The 20,346-nt window shown below is 46.0% G+C and overlaps 1 protein-coding gene across 5 annotated transcripts in view; it reads left to right on the top strand.

The window, feature by feature from the left end:
* RPIA (ribose 5-phosphate isomerase A) overlaps positions 1–20,346 on the top strand; it is an 89,143-nt gene that overhangs the window by 15,772 nt on the left and 53,025 nt on the right. For 3 of the 5 annotated variants that reach the window (XM_060169998.1, XM_060169997.1, XM_060169995.1), the window contains exons 4-8: positions 3,052–3,111; positions 5,319–5,383; positions 6,621–6,689; positions 7,356–7,497; positions 9,021–9,120. In XM_060169998.1, the coding sequence (XP_060025981.1) occupies positions 3,052–3,111; positions 5,319–5,383; positions 6,621–6,689; positions 7,356–7,497; positions 9,021–9,120 (436 nt within the window). Of the gene's footprint in view, positions 1–3,051; positions 3,112–5,318; positions 5,384–6,620; positions 6,690–7,355; positions 7,498–9,020; positions 9,121–14,426; positions 15,365–20,346 lie in introns of those variants that run through there. The other 2 variants (XM_060169996.1, XM_060169999.1) reach the window with 2 other exon arrangements.

The following is a 20,346-nucleotide window of genomic DNA, read 5'->3' as shown; positions in this document are numbered from 1 at the left end:
TCTTATCCTTTTTTACAGTTTGTTTGAATCAGGATACAAATAGGTCCCATATATTGCAAATTCCAGGGTCTTTGTACTTTATTGTTAGAGTCTTAGGATTTTGGATTTGAAGATTGACATTGGTCATTACCCATCTGCATCTTTTTATAGATGAGAAAACTTGCCAGGGGTCATGTGGCTGGTTCATTTAAGATTAGAACCGAGACCTTCGGATCCTACATTTCAGGTGCTTTTGACTTTAAGCAGAAAATATTTTCAAGACGTGACTTTTGAAAAGAAGTTTTCCATCCTTTAGTTCCTCTGCGTATTGTAAGCAGTGGCATGAACACAGATCCTTATCACTTGAACTTGAGTGGTCAGACTCAAAGGTTCACGGTGCATTTATTCCAGCAACAAATTCTGCTCTGGGCCCTGTGGTGGTAGTAACCCTCCCCTTCAGTCAGCCTGTGTGAAAGGCATGTCCATAGAGTCAGTGGTGCTGACTTTTCCTACAAACATCCTAAATCTTTCCCAGTCTGGTGCTCTCAGGTGCTCTCACCTAGCCATTCCGGAGGTCCAGCCTTTACATATTCTTCTGAGTGTATGTATTCTTTTGCTTATTTTTATTCAACAGTGTAGCCTGGAAATCAGTATGTATCTATTTGTAGTGATCTTCCACAGTCTTTTTTCATACTGTTAGATTTTTTTAGAGACATTTCTAATATTTTGTAGATTTGGCTCTTAGTTTAGGAAATTTAAAAAAATGTTAGTTCCCCCTTATCCAGGAGGAATATGTTCCAAGACCCCCAGAGGATGCCTGAAACCACAGATAGTACTGAACCCTGTATACACTGTGTTTTTTCCTATACAGCCATACCTATGATAACGTTTACTTGATAAATTAGGCACAGTAAGAGATTAACAACAACAAATAATAACATAGGACAATTATAACAATACACCATAATAAAAGTGACATGAATATGGTTTTTCTTTCTCTCAAAATATCCTACTGTACAAATGTAATGCCTTTTCCATCTTAACTAGGCACTTATGCACTGTAGTCTTGTAACTTTTGCAGTTTGAGATGCAACAGCAAAATTAGCACAGCTTTCTTTTTCCTTCTTTAACTTCATGATGGAAAATTCATTCTTACCATAGATCTTAGCAACCTCGGCATGTAACTTTTTTTTCTTAACTTACTAAATTGAGGACTTTCACTTTTTTACTTAAAGGACTTTATGGCTTGTCTTTGGCATATCTGAATTGCCAGCATCACTATTGCGCTTTGGGACCATTACCTTGGAGATATTGCAGGTTTGGTTCCATTCCACCATAATAAAGTGAGTATGATATAAAGCGAGTCACATGAATTTTTTGGTTTCCCAGTGCGTATAGAAGTTATGTTTATACTGCATCATAGTCTAGTAAATGTGCAGTAGTATTATGTCTAAAAAAGCAATGTACATACCTTAATTAAAAAACACTTTATTAAAAAAAAAACACTTTATTGCTAGGGACTTCCCTGGTGGTGCAGTGGTTAGGAATCCGCCTGCCAATGCAGGGGACAAAAGTGCGAGCCCTGGTCCGGGAAGATCCCACACGCCGTGGAGCAGCTGGGCCCGTGTGCCACAACTACTGAGCCTGTGTGCCACAACTACTGAAGCCTGCACGCCTAGAGCCTGTGCTTCGCAAGAGAAGCCACCACAATGAGAAGCCCACGCACCACAACGAAGAGTAGCCCCCGTTCCCTGCAACTAGAGAAAGCCCGCACACAGCAGTGGAGATCCAGTGCAGCTATAAATAAATAAATAAACGAATAAATAAATAGACTTTATTGCTAATAATGCCAAAAAACAATTACAGTAGTAACATCAAAGATCATTGCTCACAGATCACAGTAACAAATATAATAACAATAATGAAAAAGTTTGAAATATTGCGAGAATTACCAAAATGTGACACAGAGACACAAAGTGAGCAAATGCTATTGGAGAAGTTGTACCCCTAGACTCCTTGGAGTCAGGGTTGCCACAGCCTTCAACTTGTAACAAATGCAGTACCTGCAAAGTGCAGTAAACTGAAGCACAATAAAACGAGGTAGGGGTTACTTGATACACAAGCACTGTGGTATTGTGACGGTCAATCTGATAACTGAGATGGCTTTTAAATGACAAATAGGCAGGGTACGCAGGACAAAGGGATGAGGGCTAGCTACTCAAAATGGCGTGCAGTTTAAAAGTTGTGAATTGTTTGTTTCTGGAATGTTCCATTTAATGTTTTTGGATCAAGGTTGCCCCTGGGTAACTGAAACCGTGGAAAGTGAAACCTTGAATGGCTGAGGAGGGGGAGGGGGGTGGTGGTGGTGGGGGAGGGGTGGTGGTGGTGGGGGAGGGGGTGGTGATGGGGAGGGAACTACTGGTATTGTATTACCAGAGGCTTTGGGAGGCCATGAGGCTACCTTTATTTATTTACGGCTGCGTTGGGTCTTCATTGCTGCACACGGCTTTCTCTCGCGGCGAGCCGGGGCTACTCTTTGTTGCAGTGTGCAGGCTTCTCATTGTGGTGGCTTCTCTTGCTGCGGAGCACGGGCTCTAGGCGCATGGGCTTCAGTAGTTGTGGTGCACGGGCTCAGTAGTTGTGGCTCGTGGGCTCTAGAGCGCAGGCTCAGTAGTTGTGGCGCACTGGCTTAGTTACTCCGTGGCATGTGGGATCTTCCCGGACCAGGGCTCAAACCCTTGTCCCCTGCATTGGCAGGTGGATTCTTAACCACTGCGCTACCAGGGAAGCCCCCCTTGACATTATCTTAAGTAACAGGTCACTGAGGAGGAACTCCCAGCCTAGCACTGGAGCAGTGTTCACTGTGTGCTGTCTACCTTCTTCAAGCTTCTGGAATGAATTAACTTTTGCTGTTCATGGGGCTAGATCTCCTACCTCGTGGTGGACCAGGTTGGATTTGAGAGGAAGCCTTGGTGGGACTCAGTGTCTGACACTTAAATCCAAGAGGATTCTGGGGATTCTTGCCGTCACTAAGAGTTAATGATTAAGGGTGGTTTTTCCTGTCCTCCACAGGCCCGTCAGCTCATCCTGCAGTATGGCTTAACTCTCAGTGACCTGGACCGACACCCAGAGGTAAGTAGAGAGAGGCTGCTGGGTTTTTTGGTCTCCTTTCTTCTTCTTCTTTTTTTTTTAAACAGTTGTCACTTGTTCATGGGCTCTGGACATCTTGTTGAGTCTAGGAGAAGAGTCAGTTAGTCATACTAGCTTTTCTCCTAGGACTTTGAATATTAATCCTAGCTGAGGTCAGAAGAGAAGAGCTTATGAATTTCTAGGACATTCCCTGTGGTTTAACCGAGAGGGCTCAGGGACCCAGGGCTTCCTGCAGCCCTCACACAGACATATACGATGTACACGAGCAGGGCGGCCCTCAGAACTAAGTGGAGGTAAGAAGCATCACCTGAGGCAGCCATGGGTCTTTGAAAACAGATTAAAGTGAAGTTGTGTGGTAAAGATGGTTTAACACACGGACAATCTGGAGGAGACTCTGGGGGAGACTGAAGAGCGAGCAGCATGCTCACAGCGGTCGTCCTCTGAGCCCTGACTGTGTGCCAGTTACTATGCTAAGTGCCGGGCCCGTATTGAACCACAGTCGTCCCTGGGTATCTGCTGGGGAGCGGCTCCAGGACCCACTGCGATACCAGAATCTGCAGATGCTCAGGTCCCGTAGTTGGCCCTCTGTATCTGTGGTTCAGCATCTGTGGATTCAACCAACCGTCGGTCACGTACTGTAGTACGTATTTAGTGGAAAAAAATCTGTATAAGTGGACCTGTGTAGTTCCAACCCATGTTGTTCAAGGGTCAGCTGTATTTAAGCTCCAGTAGTCTTGAGGGTGGGTACCATTAGTACCTCATTTTACAGATAGGAGAAAGGCACAGAGAGGGCAAGGCATTTGCCTAAGGCCACGCTGTTTGTAAGTGGCAGAGCCTGAAAGTGAATCCAGGTGCTTCTGGCTCTAGAGGATGCTGCTTAGAAGGGTGTTGTGGGAAGAGGTAAAGTTTGAGCAGAGCTGTGAAGGCTAGGTGGCAAGGGCAGGAGAGAGCATTCCAGAGAGGGGTAGATGGGAACCATGGGAGCGCTTCCAGTCTGGCATGTGTGCAGTGCTGAGACTGGCTGGGGTGTCTAGGACCGAGTGAGTGGAATGGCTTTGCGCACAGCAGGGGGAGGGGGAGAGGGAGAAGGAGAGGAGAGGGCAAGGCTGCATTGGAAGAGTGAGGTGGGATTTCGGCAGCTTGAAAACAGACTTGATGGTGGTCTGCTAATCCACTGTGTCATGGGACATGTGGGCCACAGATGGGTTAGTAAGTGCCACGGGAAGGGCTTGTTCAGAGATATCTGTGGGTAAAGCCAGGGCACAGGCTGAATCAGCTGTTCAGCTCTGTGGGGAGAGTGGTTTGGGCTGAAGGTGGGCGTGAAACCCAGACAGAAAAGGTTGCCGCCTTCCAGGCCCCAGAGAGCTGCCATGGTGCAGAGAGGGGAGGAACATCGCAGGCTGTACCTCCATCCTTGTGAAAGGTGGAAGCGAGGATGCCCTGTCGAAGCTTTGCAGGCCCTGGGCCAAGCAGCTTCTAACTGCAGCTTGAACTGAATCTGCGCCCTGAGGTTTTATACTGCTCTTTTAAAGACCATATTTGAGGCTCCCACCTTGTCTCTGCAGAGTACCAGGAGTGACAAGAAGTACATCCCTTTCTTGATTTCAAATTTTGAAACATGAATGAACCTATTCCCACTGCTTTTGGGCCTGGCAGTGGAGCTTCCTGTAAAGGGAGTGGGCCAGCCCAGACAGGTGCCTTGGTGGGTCATAGCGGGGGTACCTCAGAAAATTTCCAGTTCTGTATTGCATCAGATGTGTGTCAGCATGCCGGTATTTTTGCCACATTAGTACGGAGACTTCTGAATCAGTGTGTCTCAGCCTTTTTTCCATTAATGCCCACCCCCAATGAAATTTTAATCTCACAGGTATACTGTATACCTCCTTCTGTACTTGGAGGTGAAGTTACTCACGTTGAGATTGCATGCTCTCAATCATTCCAGCTCATCCCCAGAGAAGCCCATCAATGAGTAAAGGGAGTGTAAAGTGGTGGATAAGAGTTGGACCCAGGTGTGGTTCCCCTGTTTGTTTCCTGGTGACCTTAGTGGAATAGCTTAACCTCTCAGGGCCTCAGTTTCCTGACTGGCTAAACAGGAAGAACTGTGCTGGCTGATAGGGCTGCTGGGACCTGATGAGCTATGGCATGTTCAAGCTTAGTGGTTTTTATATCTTTCCTTACCCTCAACACAGATTGACCTTGCCATCGATGGTGCTGATGAAGTCGATGCTGATCTCAATCTCATCAAGGGTGGAGGGTGAGTGTTGTGGGGATTTTTCTGCGGAGTATCTGCTGGTTAATCCTTAGCAAAGCAAAGTGGAATACAGAATAAACACATTGCCCCTGTGATGTACATGGGTTTGTCTCTCTGCTTGGATGTGGATAGCATAAGGCTGTAGAACCAGCCTGGCATTTCTGGTTGTTAGTAGCAGTCTGGTGACAGGAACCTGGGCCTCTGCAATGAAATTATTCATCTTAAAGGGTTCTCTTTGCTGCCTTCTGCTGATTCCAACTTTAAAAACTGTACGGGCTAAAGCAAACATATTACCGGGACTAGATTACTAGGTCTGTGGGCTCTGAGCAGTTAGTGATGTATGTATTCATTGATTTGGAAAACATTTATTGGGTGTTTCTTAGGTGTTGATTTTGGGGGGTTAGGAAGTGGTGAGTCAGAGGAGGTGAAGTCCTGGTCTCCTGGTTTGTATAATCAAGCAGACTGTGGAGTGACACAGAATTTGCTTCACATCTCACTGTGCTCTCTCCACTTTATAACCTGGCTGTCACACTGCAGATACGGCAGGTTGTTCAGAGCTTGTCCTTACTTCTCCAGTTGCAGAACCTCCGCCTCATGCCGTGCTCAGGTGGCTTCTCCCCAGGCACAGTGCTTCCTGACAGATGCATCTTAGATGGGATTATGCCCGCTGCCTGACTGGGAACCATTTCTCCCAGACACAGGCTGTGTTTCCATAGTCCATTTACTGGAAACAGCATGTCTTAGCTTGGGCTGCCATAACAAAAACCTTAGACTTAGTGACTTAAATGGAAAAATTGATTTCTCACAGTTCTGGAAGCCCTGGGCTTGCAGATGGCGGCCTTCTCAGTGCATCTCCTGTGGTGGAGGGAGGGAGAGTAAGAGAGCTTTCTGGTGTCTTCTTAAAAGGATATCCATCCTATCAGATCAGGGCCACACTTTCATGATCTCATTGAACCATAATTACTTCCTTAGAGACCCCGTCTTCCAAGTATAGTCACATTGGGGGTTAGGGCTTGAACAATTGAATTTGGGGGAGGGGCAGGGAGACACAAGTCAGTCCGTTGCACAGTATGATGGAGTTGGGGGGTGGTGGTGTTCCTTTAAGAATTAAAAATTAAATTTCTCTTTAAGTGCCAGAATTGAGTGGATTTTGGTTTCCCATATCTGACCTTAGTTTCCGAATTCAGTTTTTGTCTTACTTACCCCTGTGTTCATTTGCTGCTTCTTCCCCATCCCCCAGAGGCTGCCTGACCCAGGAGAAAATTGTGGCTGGCAATGCCAGTCGCTTCATCGTCATTGCCGATTTCAGGTGCGATGTTTGGTGTTCTGAACTGTCCGCTGAGGAGGTAGATCGGCCCCCAGGCTTCATATTACAGAGGAGGAAACAGGAGGAGGGAGGGGCTTTTCTGATAGTCTATGGCGGAGGGCCGTGTCCTGGAGGATTATGCTCTGCTTTCGTGCTGAAGTTAGGTACTGCTATTTCATGTGTCCACTGGAAGGAGGAGGAAACAGCTCGTCACCCTCGTTAACAGAGCGCGTCCTTATTTATCACTCGTTCGCGCCTAGCAAGGAGCCTCAAGAAGCGGCCCTGCAGCCTCTGGGGTCACACGTGACTTGTGTCATGGACAGTCTTTGACCAGGCTCTCAGATTCTCCTTCAGGGAGTCTGATAGAAGGCACTCCTGCGAACATGTTAATTAAAAAAAAAATTACAGCTGTAAATGATGATGTTCTTCACACCTGTATATGACAAGCCAGTCACATCCAGGTTTTAACATTTTTGTCATATTTACTTACAAGAGCTACTGCTTTTCTTAAACGGTAAAACACAGCCAATGCATTTGAAGCCCCGTGCACCCGACCCTTCTCGCTTCTCTTGTCCTCTTACCTCATTATTACCCCCATGCCTGAATTTGCTGTGTCTGTACCACTGAGCTTATTTACATTTGTTGTACTTTCTGACTCTTTCTTTCCAGGAAAGATTCAAAGAACCTCGGGGATCAGTGGCACAAGGGAATCCCCATCGAGGTCATCCCGATGGCCTATGTCCCAGTGAGCCGAGCTGTGACCCAGAAGTTTGGGGGTGTGATTGAACTTCGAATGGCTGTCAACAAGGCAGTAAGTGGCCAGGGAGGTTTCTGGAAGGCATTCCAGGCTCTCAGGGCTGTGTCCTCCTTCCTGCTTCCATTAGGTCTGTGCCTAGACTGGGCAGGTGGCTTCTGTTTATTTATTTTTAATCAGCCTATTGGTTTACTTTTAGAGCGCTGGCTTTATCAGTTTCCACATTCAAACTCATGTAGATAAGACTATACTTAATGCAATGCATATTCTCTGTACAGATGGGCGTATTTTCTGTCGCTCGGGATCTGTGCTCCTTAGGTTATCTGGTCTTTGTACCCGAGGCCTGGATCTCTGACTAACAGCTGCTAAAAATGGGTTTTGGGAGGCCCACCTGGGGCAGAAAGCTATTCAGGTTTCATGGTGTAATTTTATTTTTCCTCCTCTTTTCTCATTCTGTGGTTAAATGAAGTAGAGTTTCTTGGGAGATGTGAATTCCTCCCCAGGAATATACTCCAGAAACTTCGTCCACATGTTTCTCTTCAGCTTCTAAAGTGGGTTGCACAGAACTTTTTTTTTCTTACACTTAAATATACAAAAAAGCAACAGCAGTACTCCAAAAAATAACTGTAGTTGCAGACGGAACTATATATAAAAAGTTTGGAACGCACAGAAGAGAAAGCAAGTTATCTGTAACTCTACCCTGACGAACTTTTATTGTGACGTGTTTTCTGCCTGGTGTTTTTGTGACTTTTACAAAATCATAATCCTAATCATACTGGTTGTACAGAGCTCTGACTCTGGCTCCCTGTGTAGCTGAAAAGCCAAGAGGAGATTGTTGGGGTGCTCTCTCATGGCTGGGGTTCCTCCACACTAGAGCCCAGCATCGTGCCTTCGTGGGGTTCTGCACTGGGCTCCCAGCCCTTCTCCAGTTTGCAGAGGAGTCCTCATTTCCTTGCCTTTGACTGTAGTGTTCTGTCAACGTTTATGCTGCTAAACGCTTTCTAATGCGCAAAGCTTTCTAATGCGCAAAGCTGTCGCGGAATTCTGGATTACTTAACTAAAACTACCCCCAGCCTGTTCGACCCCAGGACCCCTCTCTGCTCCCTGTCTTTTGGATGGGTCTGCCCCACCTGGGGGAGCCTTGTCTTATGTTGCATTACTGATGGTTCTTAACGTGAAGCTGTGGGAATGTTGAGCCGTGTTGGTAGTCTGTTCTGTTGCTGTAGTTTTTCACTCTAATCATAGCTAAGAAACAGTGAGCCCTCGCTGTGGCTAACGTTACCCATGTGGCTTACCCACAAGCTGCCTGATGAGGTATGTTTCATTATCCCTTTTTTGCCATTGAGGAATCTGAGGCTTTCAGAGGTTAACAGCTCCTGTGAGATCTATCTATGCCTGGATGGCTTCAAGACTCCAGTTCTGACTCCCAAGTTCCTGCCTCCTAGAAAGCACGAGGCAGGGGTACTGGTTGGAGCGGGTTAATTAAGATACTTGTCTTTGGTTATCACCTCCACTCTCCTGCTCTCCTCTGCCTGCCTGTATGTACATGGCCTCTGTAAGTGTGGGGAATTATCTTCTAGGGTCCTGTGGTGACGGATAATGGGAATTTTATCCTGGACTGGAAGTTTGACCGGGTCCACAAATGGAGTGAAGTGAACACAACTATCAAAATGATCCCAGGTAATGGGAGTGGCGTTCACTGAGCACAGACGCCCATGCCCTTCGTAGCTGTCCCCTGCCTCTGGCCGTGGATGGATGCGGGCTTTGCAAGACTTGGTTGGAAAGAATTTCCTTCATGCTGTGTTTGGAATTCCTAACTTCACGCCTTTGCCTTTTCCTTATTGCTCACCTAGCAGCTTCGTTGGTTGGCATTTCACAACCCATTCAGTTGGGGTAGGCCTGGAGCTGATGGGGTGTCAGATGGGGCCTGCCTTGAAATAAGCCCGCCCTCTCTGCGAAGAGCCTTTCCTTTCAGGAGCTTGACTGCAGCCTCTTTGATTTTGGCATGTTCTCTGGGGGAGAATGACTCAGGTCACCCACACATTAGATTCCTGACACAGGCAGGGCGCTGTGACACGTGTTACAGGGAGTTCTCCTGTTAATAGAACATGGGCTCTGCCTCAGGGAGAGTTGATGTGAACCTGGGGAAAGCTGTGTGGGGCTGCCTAGGAGCTGTGTCTACAAATAAGATGGAATGTGGAATGCCAGGAGTCTAGAGTTGCTTCTTCTGCGAAGCAGGGGGAGGTTCATGGAGGAGAGGTGACTTTGGACCTCTGCCTTAGTGTAGAGTGATCCAGACACTGTGCTAAGTGTTGAAAAACGTCTCGTTGATCCCCCAATTTAATAAGATAGTTACAGAGGAAAACACGGATCGAGGAAGGGTACATGGTTTGCTCAAGGGCTGCAGCCCCAAGGTGGGAGCCTGGGTTGTCTGCCTCTAGACCCTGAACTCTAAGTCCTTCCTTCGTCGAGAGCCAGGTCAGAAGGGGGTTGTGTGACACGGACATCTGGAGCAGTGGGGTGTCTCCAGTCCACCTTGTGCCAGGGATCCGGGCCCTGGGTGAAGGCTGGGTGGGCAGTATCGAGGTGAGTTATGAGTCCAGGCCAGAGGTGGTGCTGAGGGCTCATACGAGGGGATTAAAAAGAGGAGGCAGATGTGAGAGATATCAGTCTTATGATATCGAGCGACTCAGATTCCAACTGGGAATATTGCATGACACGAAGTATTCTTGGGCCAGAGCAAGCTAATGGGGCAGGTGAAGTCAGTTTAGCAGATGTAGTGGCTAGGGGTGGATTCTGGAGCAGACATCCTGGGTAAGGATCCAAACCCAGGCTTGCTCTATCAGTATGACCTTAGTGCGGTCAGTTAAATCTCTGCGCCTCAGTTTCTTCCTCTGTAAAAGAGTCTGCTGTTAGTGCCTACCTCATAGGATTGTTGGGAGGAGTAAATGAGTTAAAATGGTGCTCGGCACACGTGGAAATACTTGTTGAATGAGTACATCCCTAGGAAGGAAGTATACTGTCTTCATCATCAATTAAGTTGCTAGGTTACATTCTGATTTACCCATGCTATTTGGGAATGAAATATATATAAATATATAAAATGAAAAGTATATAGACATGTAATAAAGAGCTAATTCTCCAACCTTACTTTACTCTACTATTTCAGTCTTCTATTGACAATCTTTTTCCAGATTTACTATGTAAAGAAGATGGGTTGAATTAAGCTTATTCCCTTACTTAGTGTTAACTTTTTAGTGGAAGAACTAAAGCGCCTTCTAAGAAGGCAGGAGGAAGAGAAGCCATAGAGGTCACTGTCAGTAACGTGGGAGGATTAGCCCCGAATGATAATGCAGACAAACCCAGGGACGCACAGGAAACCGCTCACCATTGCCGGTGCTCTTCCTCTCTAGGTGGATTTCTTGCAGTGCCCACTAGGTAGCTCTGTTGCACCTGTTCAGACCTTTCTTGGTGTATTGAGACATTGAGATCTCCTTGGTGAGCAGATTTCTCCCACTCTTTGCTCTCCACCTTAGTAAGTAGACGTTACATCCTAGAGAAGTTCAGAGTTTCATGAGGAACTTAAAATGAAGAAAGCGAAAAAAGAGAAGCTAGATGTTAAATTATTTAGTGCAGTGCCACCAGGATCATCAGTGAGGTTTTGTTCTCTTTCTCATTCTCTTTTCTCTTCCTCTTTGGTCTCTTAAGATACTTGGCTGCTGGACCATGATCAAGGGAGGAAAAGAGGGCACGTTTCCCTGTCTATCCTGTCTGTCCTGTCACCCTGCCCTTGTCCCATGTACGTTCATTTATGTGAGGACACTTAAAGGACAGTTAAACTGTCCTTTAAAATGGATGGTCCATTGTTTGCACGCAGAGCAGAGGTTCTTTCCCCCATGTTCACATTGAGCCACCTCTGCCCTTTCCACTAATTGGGAGGGTGGGGGTAGGAATGGGTTAGTCGCTCCTAGCATCTCAGTAATCTGAAGAGAGTTTGCTCTAAGGTCAGACCTTAGACTGCTGCCATACATCTCTGCGCTTTCTTTGAAGTCTTTTCTGGAGCCAGTATGGCTTTCTCTCGGATCAGGTGGAAGCTGTCACCTTGTATTACAAAATTTTTGAAAAGGATGGGTCTTGAGTGGCCACTTGGCATGTCTTTGGGAGGCCCCAGTTGTGGCGGCCCAGTGTGGTGCTGGAGACCTCTGTGTTTCAGCAGCTCCTTTCTCTACCTGATGGCTTTTTATTGCCGGTAAATGATTTTTTTTGTTTATGTATTGGGGGCTGTCTTTGAAAATTTTAATTTTGTTTATCCTTTTTAATATATGTAGTTCAAAATTACAAAAGTAAACAGTGAAAAGTCTCTATCTTCTATCCCTTTGCCCTTCCCCCTGTCTGGAGTCAGCCAGTGCTGCCAAAGTCGTGTGTCCTTCTTGAGTTGATCTTTCATAAACGCAAATCAGCCCCCGCCCCCATCTCCTTTTACATAAGTGACAGCACACTAGACAAGTGGTTTGCTTCCTACTTTTTCCCATCTTGAAGATTATTATGTAATGGTTCACAGAAGAGCTTCCTCATTTTTTTTTTTAAATAATTGCATGGCATTCCATTTTGTGGCTATCACATAATTTATTTAACCAGGTCCCCACTAGCAGATATTTGTTTCCAGTTTTTTTTGTTTTTGTTTTTTTTCAGAAGGGAATTACCAGATCAGAGAATAAGTGTATCTGATTTTGCTATAGGTGCAGAATTGCCCAGTGTACCCTTCTGCTAACAGTGTATGCAGGTGCCGCTTGCCCTACACACTGGGTCCGTCAAACTTTTTTTTTTTTAATTTTAATTTTATTTATTTATTTTTGGTTGCGCTGTGTGGCATGCAAGATCTTAGTTCCCTGACCGGGGATCGAACCTGCGCCCTCAGCAGTGAGAGCTCGGAGCTCGGAGTCCTAACCATTGGACCTCAGGGAATTCCCAAACTTTTTTTTTTCGATAGTTGAACAGTATAGTTAAGTCCCCTGCATATGGACGAGTTCTGTTCCAAGAGCGCATTTGTAAGTCCAATTTGTTCATAAGTCCAACAAAGTTAGCCTAGGTGCCCAACTAACACAATCGGCTATATGGTACTGCACTGTAATAGGTTATAATACTTTTCACACAAATAATACATAAAAAGCAAACAAGGGCTTCCCTGGTGGCGTAGTGGTTGGGAGTCCGCCTGCCGATGCAGGGGACACGGGTTCGTGCCCTGGTCCGGGAAGATCCCACATGCCGCGGAGCGGCTGGGCCCGTGAGCCATGGCCGCTGAGCCTGCGCGTCTGTGAGCCTGTGCTCCGCAACGGGAGAGGCCACAACAGTGAGAGGCCCGCGCGCCGCGCAAAAAAAAAAAAAAAAAAAGCAAACAAAAAATCAAGAAAACATCTTACAGTACGGTACCTTGAAAAGTACAGTAGTACCAGCTACATCACTGCTGCTTTGACACTTGCTTCCAGACATCCCGGGCTTGAAACAAAGATAGTATACTACTGTACTCTATGCAGTACTCTACAGTAAAGTACACAAAAGCACAACCACTTGTAGAGGATGCACGGACGTAGCAATGTATGCCAGACATGTGAACTAACTTATGTGATCGGACATGCGAACGCACGTCCACCTCTTTGAAAGTTCGCAACTTGAAGGTTCGCATGTAGGGGATTTGCTGTATTATCTCATTGTAGTATGTGTATATACGTAAATATTTTCAGTGAAGGTTGCTTACAGTTGTAGTTCATTCTCGCTACTGAATAGTATACCATCATATTTATGTGTTTGGAGAAAAGTTTGTATATCCATTCTACTCTTGTGGGCATTTGGGTGTTTCTAGTTTTTAGCTATTAGTAAAAGTGCTGCTGTGAACGTTCTCATACACGTCTTTTGAGGGCCATATATATACCTAATATATACCTTATATACCAAAGAGTAGAATTGCTGGATCATCAGGTATGAATATGTTCAGCTTTGGAAGATGTACCAGCAGACATTTTCCAACATAGTTTTGCCAATTTACTCCTACTGTTAGCGTGTGGGAGTGTCTTTGCATTCTAGTCAAATTTCATTATACTCATTCTGGTGAGTGTGTTGTGGTGTCTTGTTTTAATTTGCATTCTCTTTTGACTAGTTTGAGCACTGTTTTCTCTGTTTATTGGCCATTTTGGATAACCTTTTTTGTGAAGTGCCTCTTTAAGTCTTTTTTTTTTTTAATAAATAAATAAATAAATTTTCTATTTATTTTTGGGTCTTCGTTGCTGCACACGGGCTTTCTCTAAGTTGTGGCGAGCGGGGGCTACTCTTCATTGTTGTGCGTGGGCTTCTCTTGTTGCAGAGCATGGGCTCTTAGGTGCTCGGGCTTAGTTTTGCTCCGCGGCATGTGGGATCTTCCCGGACCAGGGCTCGAACCCGTGTCCCCTGCATTGGCAGAAGGATTCTCAACCACTGCGCCACCAGGGGAGTCCCTCTTCCAGTCTTCTGCCCATTTTTCTACTAGGTTGTCTGTCGTCTTATTGATTTGGAGAGTTTATATATTTTGATGTGGTATATGCATTGCACGTATGTTCCAGCCCTTTGTGGGAGAAAGTTCTAAGGCTGATAGTGTGATTGAGGATAACTGGAAGTGGGGGTACTTCGAGTAGTCCTGGGGGGCCTCTCTGAAAAGATGGCCAGTCCAGACTAAGGCAACAGTGTGAGCAAAGGCCCGAAGGCCAGGAGAAGCTTTGCACATCTGAGTATAGAGGGAAAGCCAAGACTGCAGGGGAGAAGGCATTGCAAGAAGAAATAAAAGTAATCAGAATCTCTTTTCATTGTCATGAGGGAGGGAGGGCTTTAGACTTGTCATTTCTTTGTCCAGTGCTGTTCATGGTAGTTGCTCCTACGGACCCTGCCCTGTGATCCTGGTTTTCTTCTTGCCTTGGGAACCTGAAACTTAATGCTCCCTCCCGTCCTTCGTCCTGCAGGCGTGGTGGACACGGGCCTGTTCATCAACATGGCGGAGAGAGTCTACTTTGGGATGCAGGACGGCTCGGTGAACATGAGGGAGAAGCCTTTCTAAACTGGCCCTGCAGGAGCGGAGTGTGTTCCCCTCGTGTCCCCAGCCCGCCGCCGAGGCGGACATGCCTCTCCAGGAGCCTTTGCCTTAATGTATCTGTGCCAGGTGGACACTTGGCAGGGTGGGGGGTTGAGGGTTAAATCTGGTCTTCTGAAGTATTGTTATTAAATGTCTTTTTAAAAAGAGAAATATAAACATATATATTTTTACTATTAAAAATACTTAGTTGTTTTTTTATAAAGTAGAACTTGATTTCATGTTTTATATGAAACATTTACCAAAAAAAAGGAGGACTGTCTTTTAAACTTTTAACTTGAGCCTGCTGGTTACGGTGAAGCCTCTGAATATTGGGTTTGCTGAGAAATGTAAATCAAACTTTTCTTTAAACTGGTGAGATGAAGGGCCCAGCCAGCAGCGATTCCCTGATGCCTTACTGGAAACACTGGAGTTTGTTTACTTTTCTACCACACTGTTTTATTTTTCGTTTTTGTTGTGTACAGACGCACAGTGTGTAGTTACGTGTTGTAAGATGTGAATGACAGAAATCCGGTGAGCGTAGGGGTGTGGTGTGTGTGACTCAGAGTGTGTAGACCACCAGGGGGAAAATATGGGGGCTCTTTTGCTGAGAACAGGGGGTTCATTCAGACCCCTCTTGTTGGAAGCCATTGGCTAGAAGTACTTGCCAGTACTGCCAAAGCACTGCTGTGAAACACCTTTAAATGATTGTCTTTTCGTCGTTAATATTTTTTTTGTTCCTTTATTGTTATTTGCATGGTTCGGCATCAGAAGTTGTTACCTCTTTATATTGTTTGAAGGTTGAAATAAAACAGTATGGTGCCGTTTTGACTGTTTGTCTTTACTGTAGAATTTTTGTCAGTTTTGCAGTAAAATAGGAATCAGTTTTGCTCACCCACTTTACATCGGATCTTTGATAAGGGGTAGAATTCACTCAAGCAATCTTGAGCCAAAGAGCAGACAAATATTACCTTTATTTCTGAGAGAGCTTGATGTCAGTTTTATTCCAGAGACCTCTGTCAAATAAGACATTAGTTTTCTTTATTAATAGAGGATAACACAGCTGAACAAAAGTCACAGATTATCCCCAAGTTTCACACCGGTCAGACTTTCGATCCTGGAAGCCGACAAGCAGTAAAGTGGGTAACCTGACTTTTCTCTGTGTTCTCCCGGTCTGTAATCTTTGCAGTGTGCCTAACGAGCAGTGAACCGTCCAGAAAGCCTCTGATGGGAACGGAAAGGCTGTGATCAGCTCAGTGATGATTCTAGATGGGACTCGGGAATCCATCCTGTTGCAAAGGTGTTTGTGCGGAGAGCCCTGATTCCCCCCCGCCATGTGCTGACTTCGCACGATCCTTAGACAGTCATTTCACTCGCCTTGGCCTCTGTTCTGAAGCTTGGATTATAGCTGCCAAACTTAGTGGCATTGGAATTCCTGCTAAATCAAGTTGCAGGAAAAAAGTCAATCAATCAGGACTGAGCACTGACGAGGCTTTCTTTGCTGAATTCCTTCTCTTCTTTGCTCTTAAGGTGCTGTTTAAAAATAGTTGCCTCACACATTGTTAGGAGCGCTTTATTTTTTCTCCAAGACTCTTTTGGTCTGGGTGATAGGTAATTTTTGCACAAAATGGGCACTAGGTCTTAGCTGAGAAAACTTGATAGAACTGATTTTTGGAATGATCCTTTAAAGCTCTTGGATTAAATTCATAAAGATAAAGGCATAAAGATAAACAAAGTTAAACTGGGCTTCTGAAAAAACGCCTGCACGCTCCACAGCACATGTAAATCCTCAGAGTCTTTCATACGCCTTCACACCTGTGACCCAACTGCAGTTCCCTTAAGTGTGAATGTGAGGTTTTTCTTCTCGTGAAGAAGAAAAAAACACCTGCTGTGCTTCAGGTACGCATACAGCAGTTTGTTCTAGAGGTCAATCTTGATTAAAGTTTCTTCAATAAAGTTGTTAGTAAATGTGATCTTGTTGGATGGACACAATTTGCAGGCTTGTGAGCAGTTGGAGGGGCACAGGGCAAGCTGCAAGTCCGGTGTTTGGGAAAAGTTTATAACCAAGTTAAGCTGCCACCTTCCTGGGAGACATCAAAGGGGAAAAACAATCCCTTGGATTTGAATCAGATCGATTCTACTTTGGTTTCAGCTAGAGCTCATCAAGCTTTGATACTCTTCAATCATCAAGTGTTTTTCAACCAAGTCCCCATCACGTGCCAGTTCTTAGTGGGGAGTAGTTGGGGGCTGGGGCGGGGGAGGGTGGGGACAGAGACGAGACACCTCCTGTGCTCCAGATGCTTCCAGCCTTGGGGGCGAGACAGATCGACAGAGGAATTGTCAGCACAGTAAGGAGGAGGGGCCACGAGGTAGGAAAAGTTATCAGGTGACTGGTGACAGAGCCCTACCTGTCCTCACTGTGTGCAGGTGCTGGCCTGGGCCTTTGGCCTGTTGTCTCACAGCAACTTGGTGGTGTCTATTCTTTTCATTGGCGGAGTGGGAAACGGGCTCAGTTTAAGTAACTTGTTCAGGTCATACACTGGAAAGCAGGCCAGGCTTTTCTGGCTCATAGTTGCAGGTGGTTGTAGGACTCTGAAGGGTTGGTGTTCTTAATTGTTGTATCCATCATTTGTAACTTGAATCACAAGTAATTTGTAATTTGTTAAAGTACTGAAGTTAGTGAATGGTTTATTGTGTATGTCTGTATGTGTATAGACTCATGGGTAATTCTGTACAATTAATAAATTTCTGTTCTCTAATGAGCTTTCTTTTAATGGGAGAAAGGAGCAGGACATTGTACAACCTAGGGTCGGCTGTGGGAAGGCCCTTGTAGGAGCTGGTCCTTAATGCCATCACTGATTTTCTCTCCTCCCATGCTTGTTTCCTTTCTCCCCTTTCCAAGATATACGCACAGTGGCAACCATAGGCACTGCTAGCCTGGGGAGGATGTTTATGGCTAAGGGTTGTTTAGTTCCCTGTAGCCAAAGACTCTTCAGAACATGTAGTTGAACAAAATTGGTTTTATTGACCCATTGAGTGAAGGACGTCACATGCCATGGGGAGTCTGTCCAAGGGTGTTAGGACTTAGAGGATTTAGGCTTATGCCTGGGGCTTTGGGGGAGGGCTTTGTACTGGAATGGATGTCATCAAGAAGCAGGAGAGGGCTTCCCTGGTGGCGCAGTGGTTGGGAGTCCGCCTGCCAATGCAGGGGACACGGGTTCGTGCCCCGGTCATGCCGCGGAGCGGCTGGGCCCGTGAGCCATGGCCGCTGAGCCTGTGCGTCTGGAGCCTGTGCTCCGCAACGGGAGAGGCCACAGCAGTGAGAGGCCCGCGTACTGCAAAAAAAAAAAAAAAAAAAAAGGAGAATTCTGTGATCGGGCATCTTAATTTTTACTGCGAAGGTAAGAAGAACGGAGTGAGGCTGAAGTTGGGATTGGCAGCAGTCACTCAATAGCCAGGGGAGGGGGATGTCTGGTCCTGTTTGTGGTTTGGATGACGTTCACGTGTTGTCTCTTTCATGGAGACATGAAATGATTACGGAGTCATCTCGTTTGTCCTCACAGTCACAGTGGCTTTGTCTGGTGGTGTTCTGTGCTATTGTTTATGATGCACAGGAGAACACAGCAGCCTTGCTGTGGGGTGCCAGGCCAGCTCTTAGCAACACCAAGACTGGGCTCTAGAGCCCGGCCAGTTCCCAGCTGTCAGGGGCTGCATTTCTCTTTCCCAGGATCTTCTGACCCCAGGGTCTGGAGACCTGAGTGTTCTATGAGCTACTCTTCCCTTCCCTTTGGTTAACAGGTACTGAGTACTTTCTGTGTCCTGGGCACTGGGATGGAAGAGTCAGGCCACAGATACCCTATGATGTGACTCTAGCCTTCAAAGACTTCATTGGTGCCATGAGGTTTGCTCGCTTCCTGTCCCACCTAGCAGCGGATGCAGCCAGATTTAGGATTGCATCAGCCTTCACTCTCCACTAACCCAGTGATCAGATGATGTTTTTGACACAGGTTCAGTGCCTTTGCTTTTTTAGTAACCAGCTTGTATTGCAGGCCAGCAAAACACTCCAATATAGCCTCGCATTCAAATGTGCCCAAGTTGACCTCTGCAAATAAACGTCTTTCATGATGCTTTGAGAGGGATGGAAATGTGATGGTTAATGAGGGCAGTGTGGTAAGGTGGAATCCAGAGGGGAAGGGAAAGGTCTTCCCTGCAAAGGCCACCCCAGGGTTCTGTGGACAATGCATTATGCAGCCTGATTCAGTGTTGAAACTCCATCACTGAAAACATCTCTGCTCGGCAGCAAGGTGGGAGAGGAAGCAGCTTCTCTGGGAATGGAAGCCCTGGCTGCCTGCATCTCTATCAGCTTCAGCCCATGGGCAGTAAGACCCCCAAATGTCTCCCTGATGATAGAAATACATTGGAGGGACTTCCCAGATTCAAGGATGTTCCAACCTGAGTTGCAAATAGGAGAGTTGCACGCATCCTCATTTTATTTCAGAAGCTGTTCTTAGTGGAGTGTTAGGCCAGTCTCCAGTCTCTGATGAGTTCAGTTCAGATTAGAGCTCTGATCTGAGTTCAGCTCTGCTTGGCGCATGTTCCTGTGCCAGTGGTGCTGCCTCCTGTTTCGTTGTGAACCTGTGGGGGCATTCACAGGGCGAGAGCCCGCAGGGAGCTGGCGCCCAGGGCAGTACGGGTATGGTCGAGAGCAGCACTGCCCAGTGGAAATGTGAGACACATATATGCTATTTTTTTTTTTTTTAATTTATTTATTTATTTTTGGCTGTGTTAGGTCTTCGTTTCTGTGAGAGGGCTTTCTCTACTTGTGGCAAGCAGGGGCCACTCTTCATCGCAGCGCGGGGGCCTCTCATTGTCGTGGCCTCCCGTTGCGGAGCACAGGCTCCAGACGCGCAGGCTCAGTAGTTGTGGCTCACGGGCCCAGTTGCTGCGCGGCATGTGGGATCTTCCCAGACCAGGGCTTGAACCCGTGTCCCCTGCATTGGCAGGCAGATTCTCAACTACTGCGCCACCAGGGAAGCCCCCATATATGCTATTTTAAATGTCCTAGTAGCCACGCTAAAAAGGTTAAAAAAAACAAAAAACCCCCAAACAGGACAAATTAATTTTAATAAAATATTTAACCCAGCAAATCCAAAATATTACTATTTTAACACATAGTTGATACTTTACATTCTTTTTTTTTACTAAGTCTTCAAAATATCATATATGTTTTACTTCGGTACATCTCATTTTGGACTAGGCACATTTCAGGTTCTCAATAGTGACTATAGGATTGGGGAACAAGGTTCTAGAATTCAAGTGGAGCTCTGGTGTTGTCCTTGTTCTGACTTTTTAAAGCCTCCTTTGATTCACAGGAGTAAGCCTGGGTTCTCCTGTGGCCCTAGATTTTTTTTAAAGCCCACAGAGCATTGAGTCAAATAGAGGGCTCCCCAGGGGCTCCACTCAGTTGCCCCAATTTTTTTTTTGGCATCTCTTTATCTATCTGTCTATCTATCTATCTGGGTTGTGCTGGGTCTTAGTTGCGGCATGTTGACTCTCGGTTGTGGCATGCAAGTGGGATCTAGTTCCCCGATCAGGGATCGAACCCGGGCCTCCTATATTAGGAGTGTGGAGTCCTACCCACTGGACCACCAGGGAATTCCCATCAAGCAGATGACTTTTTTGACCTTATAAGTGGCCTTAACTCCAGGAAAGAGAATACCATTCCTTCAGCTTCTGAGTTAAATGATTATTTTAGTTGAGGTATACTGTTTTTTCTGAGAGAGGTAAGTATGATTAAGATAGTAACTTTGGTT

This window comes from Lagenorhynchus albirostris, chromosome 13 (genome assembly GCF_949774975.1).
Source record: "Lagenorhynchus albirostris chromosome 13, mLagAlb1.1, whole genome shotgun sequence".
NCBI lineage: Eukaryota > Metazoa > Chordata > Mammalia > Artiodactyla > Delphinidae > Lagenorhynchus > Lagenorhynchus albirostris.
Note: the sequence above shows the minus strand (reverse complement) of the source record. Positions and strands in the feature narration are given on the sequence as shown.